The sequence below is a fragment of the Cyclopterus lumpus genome, chromosome 22 (genome assembly GCF_009769545.1).
Source record: "Cyclopterus lumpus isolate fCycLum1 chromosome 22, fCycLum1.pri, whole genome shotgun sequence".
NCBI classification, from domain to species: Eukaryota; Metazoa; Chordata; class Actinopteri; order Perciformes; family Cyclopteridae; genus Cyclopterus; species Cyclopterus lumpus.
The window spans coordinates 10202475-10220367 of record NC_046987.1 but is presented as its reverse complement, the minus strand read 5'-3'; the positions used below and the strand labels follow the sequence as shown (position 1 = coordinate 10220367).

The 17893-nt window shown below is 41.0% G+C and overlaps 2 protein-coding genes across 2 annotated transcripts; one reads left to right on the top strand and one right to left on the bottom strand.

The window, feature by feature from the left end:
• Positions 1-881: 881 nt before the first annotated feature.
• On the bottom strand, positions 882-10120 carry prox2 (prospero homeobox 2). Its single transcript, XM_034563506.1, has 6 exons — positions 10109-10120; positions 9564-9606; positions 6619-8159; positions 4738-4845; positions 3081-3275; positions 882-1501 (listed from the first exon to the last, which is right to left on the bottom strand). Exons 1-6 carry the CDS (start codon positions 10118-10120, stop codon positions 1334-1336), a joined length of 2067 nt encoding a protein of 688 aa, XP_034419397.1. The 3' UTR covers positions 882-1333.
• Positions 10121-10446: 326 nt separating this feature from the next.
• dlst (dihydrolipoamide S-succinyltransferase) lies at positions 10447-17881 on the top strand. Its single transcript, XM_034563377.1, has 15 exons — positions 10447-10570; positions 11496-11529; positions 11631-11670; positions 12832-12893; positions 13001-13075; positions 13427-13482; positions 13915-14023; positions 14123-14287; positions 14457-14536; positions 14665-14762; positions 16079-16209; positions 16566-16639; positions 16743-16826; positions 16952-17119; positions 17277-17881. The coding sequence occupies exons 1-15, from the start codon at positions 10508-10510 to the stop codon at positions 17409-17411; spliced, it is 1374 nt and encodes a 457-aa protein (XP_034419268.1). The 5' UTR covers positions 10447-10507; the 3' UTR covers positions 17412-17881.
• Positions 17882-17893: the final 12 nt, after the last annotated feature.

Sequence of the window (17893 nt, the reverse complement as noted above, 5' to 3'; positions counted from 1 at the left end):
TGCAAACATACAATAACAGTTTTGTTTTGCTAAAAACGTCAACGGTGCTCATTCGCAGTGAAATATACAATTGGCATTGTAATTGAATTCATCACATTGAATTCACTGCTGTGATTTTCAGTTTTTTTATATGCATTTGGATGCCCAACGCATCCAAATGTGAGATTTTTCTGACATCACCGTATACTTACATGTGTGCTTGCGTGTGCTTGTTTGCGATCGGTGCTTTGAGTGTGTGTGTGTGTATGGGGGGGGGGGGGGCCTGGAAGAAAGAGTCAACGGTTTTGTGGAATTTTGCTTTGGTGGCACAACTGTGATATGAGGTCACCTCGGGCGTTAGTCATGAGGAGGGAATGCATTGTGGCTGTTTTTAAGACATGGCAGTTGTCCGCATCCGCACCAGCCACACAATGAATGCAGGCCTTAGAAAGTTGACTTGAATTGGCTTCGGTGAACAATGTGAACAGCATAGTTTGGGGGACATTTAACTGGTGGCCGCTGGACGTGGATTAGAGGCACCTTAGGGGCACGGCAGGGGCTCACAGTATTTTCAGAGGGAGAGTTCAACGTTTACAACTGAAAACAAAGCATTTACCTGGTGTGTTGTTTAAATGTTAAAATATGGGAAAGCATTGCCAAAGAAAACCATAGGACACAATTTGTATATTATAATTTAGTGCAGCATCTTTAATTTTAAGAATCATCCAGTACAGTGTCTGTGAATGAAATATCTGAACATGATTGTACTTTACATGACCTTTTATACATGATATTAAAACCCACAACAGTCACTTGATTTTTTTTCCACATGCACATTCTGGGGAGCTAAACATTTACAACATGATTATAGAACACTATGCAACATAAAACAGCAGCACAAGTACATTTACACAACACACACAGCTCTGAAATGAAATGAAAAGCACACTAATACTGATAGTAATTGCCCAAAAAAACTCTTCCAGTTCAGCGAAATCCGGCTACACTCTAGTTTCATGAAAAAACATTTTTACACACCTACAAACTCAGTAACTTTCTAAATGTGTTGAGGCAGATTATACAAGTAAACACTTAACCATAGAATAAACCACAGGAGCATTAACGTTTCAAAATAATTGTTTGTAAAAGTAGAACATACAGCATTTTGACTATATAGCTTATTAATATTTTAAATGGATGTGTCTGTGTGTGTTTTTACAGATCTACAAAGTTATGAATTATCCAACAGCTACATTTCACCTCACTAAAATGCACTACAATAAAGGATGAAAAAATTCTGGAATTGTTAGTGACTCACTCCAATTCCTTCACTGTTATAATGATCCACTTCAGCCTATAAATAGGAAGATGTCTTGAATTCGTCCGGGACGTCACTGTCCAGTTTGCAGATCACCTTGTATATGGACTTTTTCCAAGAGGGGTCTGAATCTTTGGCTGCAGAAATGGCACTGTAAAACTCATGCAAGGTGATCTCAGAAACCTCCAGGAATCTGTCAGGAACCTGTAAAAGAGGGAACAAGTAGAAAACCATAAGTGAAATCAATCTCGTTAAAATCATATTCTAATGACGAAAGAAGTGCTACGTGTAATGCTGTGTTACAAGCATACTGAACAATCTGTCTTAAAGACCTGTAGCTCAATTCTTCAAACACTCAAACTGATGAAAGGGAGCTCATGTCTTTGTTCTCTGCACACATACAATAAATGCAATGCTGCAATCATTAGCTTTCATTTTGATGCCTCTTTGATTAGCGAGTCTTGTTTTCTTCAACCTAAACTAACTACTTGTGAGCTTTCTTTGCATGGATTCCACCCAATGTCAACAAATCATCAATGTGAATCCCACCAGGAATATGGGAGATTAAAATAATTAGCTATAAAACTGGATAAGATTAAGTTTAGATATAAACGTGTGAATATGGGTAATGGCAGCGACCTATAACTACAGCAGGGTCCATGAAAACGCATCAGATGCAAGGGATGCTGGGAGAAAAACACTGTGCAGCCCTTGTTTCCCATCCACTGACCAATCAACACAACATTTGTTGGCACAAGTTATAAGTTATTTTTCTTTCCCCTCATCTCCTGACACAAAAGCGTCCCTGGGAAAGGAATGTCTTGGTCCGAAGGTAAAGAAAACGGTCCCGTCCCTTTCCCACCAAACGGCCTCCTCCCTCGGAATACACAGCGTCTTTCTCAGCATTCCGCATCAGTAGCAATCTCAGTCTCGCTCAGGCGTACTGGTCCTCTAATCCTGAGTTGTTTTAGTGGGATTGTGCGGCTTCCTCTTCCCACAGTTTGATAAAGCATCACTCTGGAGTTTAGATAATGTCTGTAAAGGCTGGCCAGCCACAGGTGCAGTGTGACACACAGGTCACGGACATATACGTGCTGACAGGAGAACCTACTGCAGCAGGTTAGTAACTGCTGTGAAGACGGTAACAATGCCAGTGTTTAAAGGAATATTTTAGGAAATACGCTCATTCACTATCTGGCAGATTTAGATTGATCACACTCTCTATTGTCTCTTACTACGCACCTCCAGAACCCCCTAGTTAACGGTTTATGTCTCATTTGATGTGTAAGTGTAAAACAAGAATTCAACATGTTTGCATGCTCATTAAAAGACAATAAATTCCATATTAATGGAAAGTTGTAGAGGTGCTGGTAGGTGGATTGAGTTACCTTCGCACAGAGCTAGGCTAGCTGTTTCCCCCTGTTTCCAGTCTTTATGCTAAGTTTATAAGCTAGTGGCTGTGGATTCACATTGAACTGACAGAAATGAGAATGGTAACAATCTAATCATTCAGCTGTCTGCCAGAAAACCAATAAGCACATTTCCCAGAAATGTCAATGTGTTGTTGAAAAAATTAACTAATATGTCTAATATGACTAAGATGTTTTATGGTGGATTAACCCACAATGGATGAAGAATACTGCAGATATATTCCTTTCATTTAAGGAATCTTATCTGTCGCACAGTGTACAATGAGAGCAGTACCTTTTTTCTCAAAACCACATAAGCAAGATAGAATTATCTCGACAAAACAGAAGAGGAATGACTAGTGAGTGACACTTACGTGGAAGTCATTGGCTTTATTGTAGTGCATGTTCAGGGCCCGGAACAGCTCTGAGTCCCTGCTAACTGTCATGTCTTTGACATCACTGATGCCGTCAACGATGGCCTGGCGGGCAAACTTCTCCATCTGGATGTAGTAGAACTCCCTGAAGTTACTGAACCATTTGATCAGCTGAGAGGTGATGCAGCGGTTGAACTGGAGAGAGAGAAAAACATATACCATCTCTCAGTTGGTAGCAGACTGACAACCGGAGCCCCCGCATCAACAATAATCTGTCCAAATGGATTGTGCTTGAGCAAAACAATGAATCCCGGGCAGCTCCAAAAAGTGCTTTTCTGACCTTTGAGCTCTCTGTGAAGAATGGAAATGAAAGCAGGGATCATCTTTTTTGGGATAAATGAAATAAGCAATTCAATTTCAGACTTCAATTATACCATAGCAAAATTAAAACATATGAATGCTTTTCAATTAAAAATTAAATGGCCGTCTGATGCGTTGGCATTAGCCCTCTTTTCAATAATTGACTGAAACCCATCATTTGGTAACTATAGGGCAAAATGCCACCAAATGGTCTGTCACTCTATGCGACATTAATTGCTCTGAGCTTTTCCCACCAATGTCTGGGGTGGAAAAACATCTGTCAGGGCTCTGTATTTCTAAACTCAGTCTTGACATTAGTCTTGTTATTCTATCTCCTCATCCAGAAAGACAGAAAAAAATGCCTAAGGGCTGGGCAGGCATCAAAGACGCTTCTTCTCTCTGGTGTGGTGGGTGAGAAAGCGGCAGCATAAGGACAGAAGGAAGCTTCCCTCTCATTGACTCGGGGTGATAGGATGGAATCAGACACTGGGATTAGTTGCTCTTTTGTTCAGTGCCACTTCCCACCACAGGATTGTAAGCAAGGAGGAGACGTTCGCAGGGCTGCAGCAACAGCGTCCTCCCCCCTGACCCCTGGGTCAGAGCAGATTGAGAGGCAGGGGCCCACACTGGCTCAGAGATCCAGGGCCACAGTGGAAGGAGAGAAGATAGGAGAGGAGATGGAAGAGAAACTCGAGAGAGTGGAGGGAAGGCCGGAGAGGAGGTATGAGTGGGAGTTTGTAACATAAGCAGAAATGATGTACCGGTCCTATTGGAAAAGACTAAAAAGAAGCAAGCAGAGATAAATGGGATGAATGATAAGAGCTAACAACAGGAGACAGATAGGGAGACAAGAGAGAAGACAAAAAGAGGAGATAGAAGAGGAGGCATGACACGAGCCCAAGGCCAAAATACACAGGATGTTGTGTTTAGGGCCAGCTCATCGCCGCCTGGTTGCTGCCGCACAAGTCTAATACCAACTCTCTGTTGACACTCAATAGCAATGCCTTGCCTACAGAGTCCTTTGTCACTCCATTTGCTGACTAGAGTGGCTTTTTTAAAGAGAGAATGCCCCTGTATCTCCCTCTGCCCCCAGGACATACTAGCAGCTCAGTGGCTTTGTTATTTAAACCCTCTGCGTTTTTGTTTCTCTCCTCCGACACACTGCTGATTTTTCCGTCCCAAACACACACTGACAAGTAGATACCGGGGAGTTAAGCGCAGGACAAACAATCCTGCAGGTTGTTTTGACATGTTAAATAAAAAGCGAGATTTTTTTATATGTAAAAAAAGAAATTACCTTGACATCAGGGAAGAAGGTTTTCAGCACATTGGAGCTGGGGTAGCGGGTGTAGAAGAACATTAGCTTTGCCTTCTTCAGATGGCTCGGGGTGAGGCCCTCCTGGATGTTCACATTTAAGTTAAGGCAGAAAAAAACTGACAATTAAATACAACACACAGAATAAAGTCCTGTGCAAAGTGATAGCAGACCAGAGTATTGTGTTGCCTCAATCTTCAGCTAAATTGAATTTCCCTAAAGAACAGCTCGCCATTAACCAGGGAGTCAATAATGACCCTAACATGTGCTTATTGGCAAAACAGAATTACGAATTAGATTAGGGATTTTTAATTAGAGAGTGAAGCACTTCATGCCTGGCAGTTAAGACAGCTTGTTTTGAAATGTTTTGAAAAAGGGAGGTGATTTTCTGATATAATTAACTTGATTTAAAGAAGACATATGTTGCTATATTTTTTTCCCTTGAAAAAAAAGAAAATCCTGCAAATTTGACTTTTTTAAAAATCTTTTTAGTGTAAAATGTCAACATATATTTCCTCTGTTGACAATTGTAATAAATTCAACACCTTCTCAAGCATCCCCCTATGCAATGAAGATGCTCAGGAGCATTTCCTCTGTAGTCCACGCCTTAGGTCATAATATTTCCGTATCAGGTCACCACGCCATACATTTATTAGGGAAGCCTACCTTTGAAATGTGGAAGTTGGGATGAAAGATTTATTGGGTATTGTTCAAAGAGAAGCAGAGCTCTTTGCTCCGTATGTCCTGAGAGGCACCCCATAATATTCCTATCTGATGCGTGGCGACAAGAGAATCCACAATACTGAACACTTTAGGATAATTTACTTTACAAAGAGCGATGGTGAAGAAAATGTTTATTTAAATTAACTTAGGCGAAGAATGATGAAATGTAGATATTATTTGATGTGAATGTCAGCAAACACATACCTAAAAGAAATCCCATATTTCCCCCCTGAATAGAACGAGTTATCCCAGAGGGATTTTCTTTGTTTTCCTATGAGGCTAAAAAACTGTTATCTTGCACTCTATTTCAATCATGTACATTCTGACAAAGGTATCCAACAACAAATGCTCAAGACAAGAGCTCAAGTGTTATGGTTGGGAGGCACTTTTGGTTTCCACCAGCACTCAGATGTGACCTTTTAGATGCACCCCTATCACTCTGATGATGGAGAAATAGATCCTGCACCTTTTCAAGTCTGAAAAAATGACGCTTCCTGAAACAGAAACCGATGCTTTCTCTGCCTTTGAAAAATTGGCTTTTGTTCCTGGCAATTCTTATCAAAGCCTTGTATTCCTTTTTATTTGTCTTTTTCTAAACTTAAAGTCATTACTCTGCTCAGATTAAAGAAGACGCTATAATTTTCTATGGGGTTAGCAAGATCAAAGAAAAAATTCTCCTTGAAGTTTTTGTTACTGGAACTGCCCATGCTGCAATGAACCTCAACCAGCCATTGTTAAAATAGAAGAGATAAAATAAAAGGAGTTTGTATAAAATAAAAGGCAAATATAGTATATATGAGATATTATCGAACAAACCCTGCTGTAACAAGCTCAGTGCAGAATATTATGATGTTACATAAAGGTTTTCACTGCAGGTATTTCCAAGGCAATTTTTTTAATACTTATGTAAATTAATGTATCATAAAATGTGATCACTCTATAATAGCTATTTTGTATTTACACAGTTAAGTCTTCTTTTCTTTTTTTTTACATCACTGCATTTTCAACCTACATATATCAAAAGAAAACATTTGTCTATTGTCTAGATTGTTTTTGTCATTAATATTAAGCAATATAGTTTAAAATCTTGCATCAAGAAAAGGCAAAAAGCAGTGCTATATCTTTTCTGTGAAAGGATATGTTGAGTGACATGTAGGGGTTTCGTTCCGCCATCAGTTCACCGCACTCGATCTTGACATGAGGGAGACACAGATTGTCGACTGTCACTGCCCCCAGGGCCGAGGCACGAGGGTGGTGGCCGAGGTGGCTGGACGTCACCTTGGACCTCATGGCAATGGTGTCCCAGGGCAGGTCCACTGAGTCTGGGGAGGTCCTGTCCATTGATGGGGGCATGCAAGGGAGACCCCCAAAGTTGGAATGGGGCCCGTACTTAAGAAGATGCTCTAGGATCTGACTGTCATGCAGAGGAGTGCTGTAATTGAACTGAAACGGTGTCTGGTGCACAGGATAGGGCCTCTTCACAGTGGGGGGGACTGAGCTCAGAGGGGTCACGGCCGGCTTGCGGACCACCAGTGACAGTGCCTCCGTCTGGTCCTGTGGACTTTGGGCCTCGGAGCTTTCGTAATACTCCAAAGAGCGGGGTTTCCCCGCAGGCTCCTCGTCCAGGGGCTGTTCCTGGGTGGAGCCGGCCTGCTGGCTCTTCCTGTCTGCACCCACGCTGATCAGCATCTCTGGAGATGAGCACATGCGCTGCTGGGGGGACAGATCCAGCCCTGTGGAGGACACCTTCTTGAACACCCTGTCCACACAGTCATTCACAGCCCTGGAGAGCTCCTGCTTCAGGGTTTCCTGCAGGTTCTGACTTTCTCTCTGGTGTGCCAGATTACCAACTACTTTCATTCGGTCCTTGCACTCTGCAGTTACCCGGCTATTCTTCCTTTCAAACTCATCTTCAGTGCTTACGTAGCGTGACTCTGTGCATTCTGCCAGGCTGTCATGCTCAACAGCGACTTCTGTCTCATCTCTGTCATTGTGTTCGGGGTCTTCTTGGTTGTAAACTTGAAGGAACTTTTCCTGGAGCTGACGCAGGAGCCTTTGCATGCTGTGGAGCTGCTCTTTCAGCTTGTGACACTCCTCATCCTTGGTGTTGCAGTTGTCACTACTGATGTTTCCAGATCTTCGGTTTGCCGGTCCTCCGACACTGTGTTCCTGATGCTGAGGCAACCGCTGCTTACGTTTGTTCTCCCTGTATGCTTCTCTGGCCTCTCTGGTGTCTCTGGCATCTGTGTCAGACCTCTCACTGTCTCCATGCTGCCTGCTGTTGGGAGAGCCCGCCATGACCCTGATAATGTTCTCCACTCTGGCCCTCTTGGCTTGCAGGTGGTCCGGCACGGGATGCTCCCCCTCCGTACTGGCTCCTGTAGAAATGTGACCACTGGGAGAGGGAGCTTCCACCGCACTGTCCTTTGAAGAGACGCTGCACTGGTCCTCCTGACCGGAGTCAGCGGCAGTGGAGCTGGAAAGGTAGAAATGGCTTTCATCTAGTGCCCTCTTGTTGTGTATTGTCTTGCGAAGGAGTTGAGAGATGATGGATCCGCTGGAGTACGGGGCCAGAGGCTCGTCATACATGTTTCTGCGGAAGCAAGGCAACATGACATCGGGTTTGTCGTCGTCTAGGCAGCCTTCACTGGAGTTGTGCATGTTCTGGTCAAAGGTTAGGGCTCACTTAGAAAACTGGCTTTCAGACACACGCTGCACTCAGAGTTATGAAATACAAGAATCTGAAAAGACAGAAAACACAGCAACACAGTTAGGATGATAAACACATTTGTTTTTATGCTCTAGCTCTTTATTGTTCCTAAATCCTGTATGTGTATTTATTATATTGCTTATTGACTTTTGCAAATTAAAGTGAAACATTTTTTAATCTTTTTTGTCTCTATGATTGTTGTTGAACAGTGGCATAAATAAACAGTTATGATAATGGTATGTGATGTCTCTTTATGCTTTACGTATGTAAAGTACATTAATTTGAATAATGAACAGATTCATTCACAGGTAATTCTGTCATTTTGTTTAGAAAAACTGAAATTACACTGACTTGAAATGTTCACATTAAGAAGCAAAAACAGAATTACTTTTACATATGATAGAAAAATAAAGAAGATGCTCAGCTCTTTAAATAAAAAAAGAGAGAGAAAAAATAAATCTTCAATCTTATTCAAAAAGGGAGTGCGTCCTTTTGGATTGTAATAATGGATAACACAAAGGATGAAAATAACAAATGTTATGTACTCATGAAAGGCGTCTGAAAGCAATAGACCACCACGCACAAGAAACGGCTCTGTGTATTTTTTTACAGGAGAATGTATCATGAAAACCTTTTTTCTAGTAGTCATCTTAAGAAATGATCAAGAGAATATCTTCGTAAAAAAAAGATCCCACCACTCTTCCTTTTAAGTTTGGCTTTTATGAGAATATTTCCACACGATTACAAATATTTCTGTATATACAAATGGAGCAGATGGAGTTGAAAAGACCATATTTAACTTTTTATTTCTATGTTAGTGGATTCTATATCAGTCCCTCTTATGTCTATATTTCTTATTTTAAATTTAATTAAAACCTTCTTTCAGTAACAAACTCTTTTAGGAGAATATCTAAAAACAAACAACTCACTTATTCCGCAAATGTTGAGATCATTTAATTGTCCTATTAGTTGAGGACAGGATTAATTTAAATGTGTCCTTTACTCTTTACAGCTTGAAAATCCCCTGCAACATAATATATATAATGGTTATGTGCACTGCCTGGAGAACGAACAATGTACAACCAATTGTTTAAATTGAAACGTATTTATATACTATGCATAATGACACCTTAAATAAACACAGGACAACATGGTAATAATAAAAACTCACCAAACATTAGAGTATAGTTGTCAGCTGTAGGCTGTAAAAGCATGGGAGTGTCAAAAATACCTCTCATGAAAAACCACTAAACTCAAGTGATGGGTTTTGAAGCGGGTTGAGCTGCAGGCATGCAACTATTAGTCACACGCCTCCAGGGCTGCAGTTTAACCACAGTTCACACAGACAGAGTGAGCGGCGGTGACGGGACCTTACCTGTTGCGCCGGGACGTGCTGCCGAGCTGATGGCCTGCGCAGACTGTGAGTTGGACAGTATGAGAGGAGAGTCGAGGCATCAGACAGAGCTGGGGCGTGGCCATGTGAAAGCAATGAGGTGCACGCACATCGCCCACATAATGTTAAAAGGAGGAACATATGTGTAAAGTGTTGGAGTGATAGTCTACTCAGTGTGGTTGAGATTAAACGCTACTGAATTACCAACAATAATAGGCCAATAATTCTGATTGGCACCTTTAACTGGAAACTGTATGCATACATGATGTAGGCCTATACATCAATACAGACTAATCTGTTGCGATCCTTAAAGCATTCAATTGTTTTATTTGTCTCCAAAGGGCCCAGCAGTGAAACAGACACAGCATAAAACACATAAACACGTTGAATAAGTACAAGTATGGATATAAATGTAAACTGTAAATATATAAATATATAATATATAATAATAATAATAATAATAATAATAATAATAATAATAATAATAATAATAATAATAATAATAATCAATAATATATCTTTCAAACCCTCTGGTGCATATTCGAAGGTAATGGCCGAAACCAACCAAAATATTAGCTTTGTCAGTTGAAACTTATCTTTTATTCTGTTCTATTATGTTTCTATAATGTTATCCCTCATTGCCCTATCGTATCTTATCTTATCTCTGTGTTATTCTATTCTATTATTTTATATTCCCTGTTATTACCTGTGAAAGTGGTTGAAGACTTTATTTGGAGATCATTTTTGGCCACTATTTAAAGTTGTCTCGAACGATTCAGAGGGGACCACAATGAGGACTCCCCCCTCCCCTCCCCACCCCTCCACTCGGAGCACTTGGTTTCTCCCACACTACTTCCTCGCTTTTTCCGGCTTGTCGCTGTGACCGGAGATCCCTTCCGCTGACAGGCTGCTGTCACACAGCCACCATGTTATCCCATTCCCGGTGTCTCACCAGGAATGTTGGCCGTTCCCTCTCCGCTATCCGCCAGGTAGGCAACACGCAAGTAAAACGCTGTCATTGAGACCCTCGACAGGACTCCTCGCGGCTTTCAGCTGCGCGCGAGGAGTCCATGTGTGCAGCGCTACCAGAGCTAGCTGTAGCGTTAGCTGAAGGCCACGGCCAAGACGTAGCTAACCGTGTAAGCCAAGGACAGGATAAAACCTTCCTTCACGGGGGATGGCTGCAGCCAGGGTTGAAGGTTAAAAGCAGTGCCCGCTGTGTGGGGTTGGTCTCACCTGTTCACATGAATGTTAAAGGTGTTTGACCCTCAGCAGAAAGTATCTAGTCACACGAAGCTAGCGTTAAATGAAGGGGTCGGTTGGCTCTGCTTCCAGCTGTCATGTTGAGGTCATATTTAGGTTTATGAGAGAGAGAAAAACACAAGGACCATTATAGCGAAATTAACGGAAGTAATCTGTTAATGTCTTTGTGGTTTAGAGACTCTCTGCCGCTGCGGGAGAAGATAAGTCAGCAAAGTAAAATGTCAGCGAAGTTCCGGTTAGTGTCTTAAATTAACGTTAGTTGTCAGCTTGTCAGTCAGATTAACGTTAACGTCAGATCATTAAGCTTTAATGCAGCTGTTCGTGTAACGTTAGCTACTAAAATAATATTTAATGCATTTGCTGGTGCAATTCTACTGCAAACCCACCTGTGTGCCAGATAAAAGTATTGATCGTGACTAAAGTCATCGTCTCGCTAGTAGAAGTGACCTTTGAACCCTGCACTGACTTATCTCCCTGTTTTTCACTCCATTGCCATTCATGCACAGTCCCAATTGTTATTTATTAACACTGTTAGACATAGTTATTGACCTTGATGTCAATGTTCGAGACATTGAATTATGTTTCTGCACAATACTTAATATTTAAAATAGTTGAAGATGTTTTGTAATCCATCACTGTATCTTGTCACAGGGGAATAATGCATTAGCTCGTCGGGCCACGTCAGGTATGTGTTGTTCAAGCATGACGTCTTAAATCTCAATCTGCGCTTGGGGATAGTGCTGCTTCAAGAAGTTAACACATTGTTCCATGTCAATTTTCTTACAGCTCTATCAGTTGGCCATGCTTTTACTTTGAACAACAATGTGTAAGTATATTAACTCACTAAGACACCAAACTATTTTAAGTGACATGCAACTTTAAGTACACCTGTCTCTCTTTAGATCTGAGGAATGTCATGGACGGTCTTAAGTCCCTAAGTCATCGACACCGGCTCTCATAGTGTCATAACTTTGCCACCCAGGACATGTCTTTAACCTAAAAGTTATAAATATTATGAAAAGTGGTGTGTGCATATGTATTCTCCCCCTTTGCTGTGAAACCCCTAAATACGATCTGTTACTACCAATTACTTTCAGCAGTCACATAATTAGTTGAATTTAGTCTAGTTGTGTGCAATCCAAGTGTTAGATGATCTCAGTATATGTACACACACCTGTTCTGACAGGCCACAGAGTCTGCAACACCACTAAGCAAGCGGCACCATTAAGACCAAGGAGCTCTCCCAACAGGTCAGCAACTTAACATCCCACAGCGCATCACTAAAATTGTTATTACAAAAATAAAATAATATGGCACCACAACAAACCTGCTAAGAGAAGGTCACCCACCAAACTCCCGGACCAGGCTGTGAGGGCATTAATCAGAGAGATGACAGACGACCCTGAAGGAGCTGGAAAGAGCTTGATGGAAGAGGGGCCAGAAGAAAAGCCATTGCTTAAAGAAAGAAAGAAAACACCTTGATGTCCAAATGGGTTTTCTTATTTCGTGGTGCATTATTTTTTCCCATTTTGTAATGCGTGCTTTAATGGCGCTCCGTTAGATGTTCAAAGTGTCAGATTTTTTTTTTCACAACCCAACAAGTTGCAGACTCTGTGGCCTTTCAGAACAGGTCTATCTGGGGGCTTCATAGCAAAGGCTACATATACATACCCCACTTCTCAGTTTTCACAATAAAAAAACAATTTAACTACACCAATTCCCGTTATTCTGTGTAGCTCCATGACATAAAATCCAAAGAAAAAAAATCCATTTAGATTCCAGGTTGTAATGCAACCGAGTAGGAAGAAAAAAACAAAGCGGGGTTGAATGCTTTTATAAGGCACTGCATGTCATGTCCATATGTTCCATACACACAAGCCAAATCTGAATCTGTCTTGTTTTTGGACTCTTGGGTTATAAATTTAGTTAATTTAGGGATTTTTATTACTTGTCTGATTTGATTATTTTCTCCTTTTTATTTTTTCAGAAAATCTGATCCTCGGTCCAGCATCTTCCAAATCCAGTACTTCAGGACATCTGTACCCTACAGTATGTTTCAGCCTGCATGCATTTGATTTCTGCACTTAATTGAATATAAAGCACGACCACCCATGTGTTAAGACATACAGATGTTTTTACTTAACTTTGTTCTCTAGGAGATGAAGTTGTCACAGTCAAGACGCCAGCGTTTGCGGAATCTGTCACAGAGGGGGACGTGAGGTGGGAGAAAGGTAACTAATTACATATCCTGTAAAGCAGTGGTTCTCAACCTTTTTTCAGTGATGTACCCCCTGTGGAAATATTGTTGTAAAAAAATAAATAATACACAGTGCTGGGCCACCAGTGTCTGATTTGATATATAGAATACATCAAATTCAGTTTAGTAACTTACACTTATATTTTATTGAATATTTATTAAATGACTATTTTTGAATTTATGCTAATTTTAAATATGTTTTTTATTTCACGTACCCCCTGGAGTGCCTTTATGTAGCCCCAGGGGTACATGTACCCCCATTTGAGAACCACTGCTGTAAAGTCAGTTTGCACTCGGATGATAAAATATAGCTTTCTACTTACAGCTGTTGGAGACACCGTCTCGGAGGATGAGGTGGTCTGCGAAATTGAGACTGATAAGGTAATACTAAGTAAATGTCATACAAATTCACCATGTTTGGGATTACTAGTAGTAGTTGTGCTTTGCCCTACAAAAGTGAAAGCCTTCATAGTGTGTGGTCTAACGGGAAGTATTTGGACATGTTGTTGTTTTAGGGCATAGTATTCCTTTTTAGCCTGTAAACATGTATATTTGTTGGTGCTTGTGTGACAGACAGAACAGTGGCAAATCATTGCTAAAGTGTGTCATTTTCTCCTAACTAAATATTTTTTTAATTATTTGATCATTTCTAAAACTGTAACAAAGACATTAAGCTTGTGATAATAAGTTTACACTTGAATCAATGCATGCAGTCATTATTTAGGCACCAGGCAAATTTAGAAAATATCCTAGAACAATTTACATTTCTTTTTTTTTTAAACGGACCATTTTTTTTTTTGTTCCTGCCGTTAGACATCATTGCAGGTTCCTGCTCCTGCTTCTGGGGTGATCGAAGAGCTTTTGGTCCCTGATGGAGGGAAGGTCGAGGCAGGAACTGCACTCTTTAAGCTTCGAAAAGGAGGTCTTAATTATAGTATTTTTACTTGATTGATACAAAGTAGTAATATTAAGATAATTAAAAAAAGGCAGTCATATCCTTACTGTTCACCTCTGTCTTTAGCTGGTACTCCCAAAGCTCCAAAAGCCGAGGCCCCGGCCGCTGCAGCCCCTCCGCCACCTTCTGCTACTCCGCCTCCACCTCCTCCCCCCTCAGCTGTGGGCCCCATTCCCACCACTATGCCCCCTGTGCCACCTGTGCCAGCACATGCTATGAACACCAAACCAGGTTAGTTGTCATGAGACAGACGGTCTGGGTCATGTGAGAACTGTTTTGCGTGACATCTGTGCTCTTGACCTCCAGCTTACATGATTAATCATTGTTGGCAGAGGCTTTCACCAGTTCCACTGAACCGATGTGTCGAGGTACTAACTGCTTCTCTATGTCTTTCTCGTAGTTTCAGCCATCAAGCCCACTGTCACTGCACCAGTGGCTCAAGCTGAGGGAGGGGCTAAAGGAGCCAGGACGGAGAGCAGGGTAGAGTGCAAAAATCACCACACCAAAATAACATTGAAGAGTATCTTACATTTTTTTTAGATTTGTTTAGTGATTTTGTAAAGTTGGGAGCTGTTTACTGAATCTGATCATTCTTTTTTTTGTCTTAGGTTAAAATGAACCGCATGAGGCTTAGAATTGCCCAGAGACTGAAGGAAGCCCAAAACACCTGCGCTATGTTGACTACGTTTAATGAGGTCGACATGAGGTAGGAAATTCTAAATGAGTTGACCTACATTATTAAGCCCTCAATGCTATTTTAGATAACAAATGTGAAATGTGCTCTGCTGCATTAACACATCCAAATTGAACCCATTAAAGGAAAAAGACAGACCGTATAGAGTGTGGGGCTCCAAATCTGTTTAAATATCTATAAACATGTTTGCAAGCAATAGTATGCCGTATACATATACTGTATGTTAAAGGCCTGAGTAACACTTGCACAAATGGTTATAGATTGGAAACTGCCAAATAGGAAAAGCTTTTTGAGACCTGATATCCTCTTAAACACTGGAATGTAAATATTTGGTCGTAATGCCATCTAAAACGAAGATAAGAATTGTTAAAACGGGTTTTATTAATTTACAAGGAAATGTTATTGTCTGCACTTGCCCCCTGTGCTGAAGAGGACACTTTGAGGATTTCTTTTCCCCGCAAATGTGTGGTGTCGGCTTTCGGCTATTCAGGGTTTTCTATGTATCCTAATTAGATTGACATTGACGGTCTGGAGCAAGACTTCCCATGCTAGGGCTCATCTGGAGCCGAAGGAGCTAGTCAGAGCAGGAGGCTGGAGCATCTGTAGGGGCCCACAGAGACCTGCGCTCTGAGTGGAAGAGCTGCCTCAACCGATATGGGCTTTTATGACAGCCCAATAAGATTTACAGGCTCCAGAAAGTGAAGATTTTTATCGCTTCTTCTCTCCTTTCTCGGAGAGTCTGTGTCTTGGGAGGGGCTAATTATGTTAGCGGAGAAACCCTAGAGCTTCAACAGGGTTAGAGACAGGAAAACAAACAATTAAAAAGAGAGATACACGAGAAAAATGAGCAATGATGAAGCGATTAGAGGGCCAATTTCAATAGCTTTAATTCACAGCGATCTGTGACAGCATTCTTTTATAGCCATAAAAAGACAGTCTGCTTTTTTCTTTTAGAGTGTATCTTTCATCACATTGTTACAGTGTATGATAAACTATTTTCATGGAGTTAATAAATGCCATAAATGTTTTTCAATGATCATTCATGAAACCATTTGTTTGACAAAGCGGTAACCAGCTCAGTTCATCTGTCCGAAGCTATAGTCTCACATGATTGGCCTATTGAATTTCAGTGATTCCCCTGTAATACAGATAACTTAAATAAATATATATATATATATATATATATATATATAAATAATCTTGCTAGTCGTTTAGGCCCACTGATTTTCTTTTGCCTTTCAAAATGTACTTAATTTTCACAACTACCATAAAAGTTGAGTATCCTAAAATAAATTTTGATCTCTGCATTTATTTCTATTTCCTTGCAGCAACATCACTGAGATGAGGAAGACTTACAAAGATGACTTCCTGAAAAAGCACAACATCAAGTTGGGCTTCATGTCTGCATTTGTGAAGGCTGCTTCCTACGCTCTGGCTGACCAACCTGCTGTCAATGCTGGTAAAGACCGAGAAACGTCACTTTGACTGTCTTTGCACGCATGGGTACAAGTCACTGCAAGAGTGCGGTGAAGAAAAGGATTTAAGTTTCAGTACATTTCACTGCCAAACCTCAAAACCCACACCGACTTATTCACTGCCTTTAGACCACCCTGACCTATTTAGATAGACCACAATGAAGGGGGGCGGGGGTTTATGAAATAGTCTGCAGGTTTTATCTTCTACACGTATTTGCTTGCATGTAGCAGGAAATGGCACACATGAAAAGGACATTAATCTTGTAGTAACGATTTACAGTTTTAACCTGTCTACATATTTCTTCTGTGTTCAATGTTTACACTTAATTTGTGTTTTCAGTAATTGATGACACAACCAAAGAGATTGTGTACAGGGAATACGTCGACATCAGTGTGGCTGTGGCAACGCCAAAGGTGACACGAGTGCATTTACACTGTAATGCTAAATGTAAGTGCTTGATAGCCCACTTGTCTCTAATGTGAAGGGCAGAACATTCAGTCATAACTTCTCTCTCAGGGTCTGGTGGTTCCTGTCATCCGAAGCGTAGAGGGAATGAATTTTACTGATATTGAGAAGGCCATCAATTTGTTGGGAGAAAAGGTAATACTTTACCTTTTTTATAGTGCATATTTATAGTGCATATTATGTCACATTTAGTTATTAATTATTGGTTTGTCACTTGAGAAAGGCTCTTATCTTGAGAGTTCCTCATTGTGTGTTCGTAGGCCCGTAAGAATGAGCTGGCTGTCGAGGACATGGACGGAGGAACTTTCACCATCAGTAATGGCGGCGTGTTTGGGTCCATGTTCGGCACACCTATAATTAATCCCCCGCAGTCTGCTATTTTAGGCATGCATGGCATCTTTGACAGGCCTGTAGCAGTCGGTGGCAAGGTTTGTTTGCTCAATGTTAAACATGCTAATACACAAAATAATATAATGTATTTAGCAGTAACTTTATATATATTTGCTGTTTTTAATTCTAAAAATAAGGTTCACTTGTGTGAATGCTTGTAATCGTGTATACATTGGCTCCTTTCCTCTTGTTTAGGTGGAGATCCGTCCCATGATGTACGTTGCCCTGACGTACGACCATCGTCTGATCGATGGAAGAGAGGCCGTCCTTTTCCTGCGCAAGATCAAGTCTGTAGTGGAGGACCCCAGGGTGCTGCTCCTTGACATGTAAATCCTTGTGCACTCCAGGCCCAACCAAACAAACCATCCCACATAAACGGTGGCTGTGCCCACCTGATGAGCACGTAACTGCAGTTGATGTATTGTTGTATTGGTTAACTATAAAAACTAATTTGGAGAACAGTCGAGTTATGCATTGGACAGTTGTAAGGCTCGCAGTGATAACAGGGTTGCTGCTGCTGTGGGAAAATGGGTCTGGGGTGTCAGTGGTGCTGGTCTCTAGATCAAACAGAATATATATTCTATTTCTCATTTGCGCTATCATTATTTGGGTTGAGAGAAGAACAATGAATTCATGCTGGGCCAGAAACCAAGAAACACTATGTTCTAAAATGAAGTCCTAAATGAAGAAAGGTTTATGCCATCTGTTTCACAAAAAATTAGGACAATTCTCTTTATGCTGTATAAGAAAGACTATTTAAGAAAAGTTGTAAACAATAAAAGCTGCAATACTCAACTATAGCTTTTTGTTTT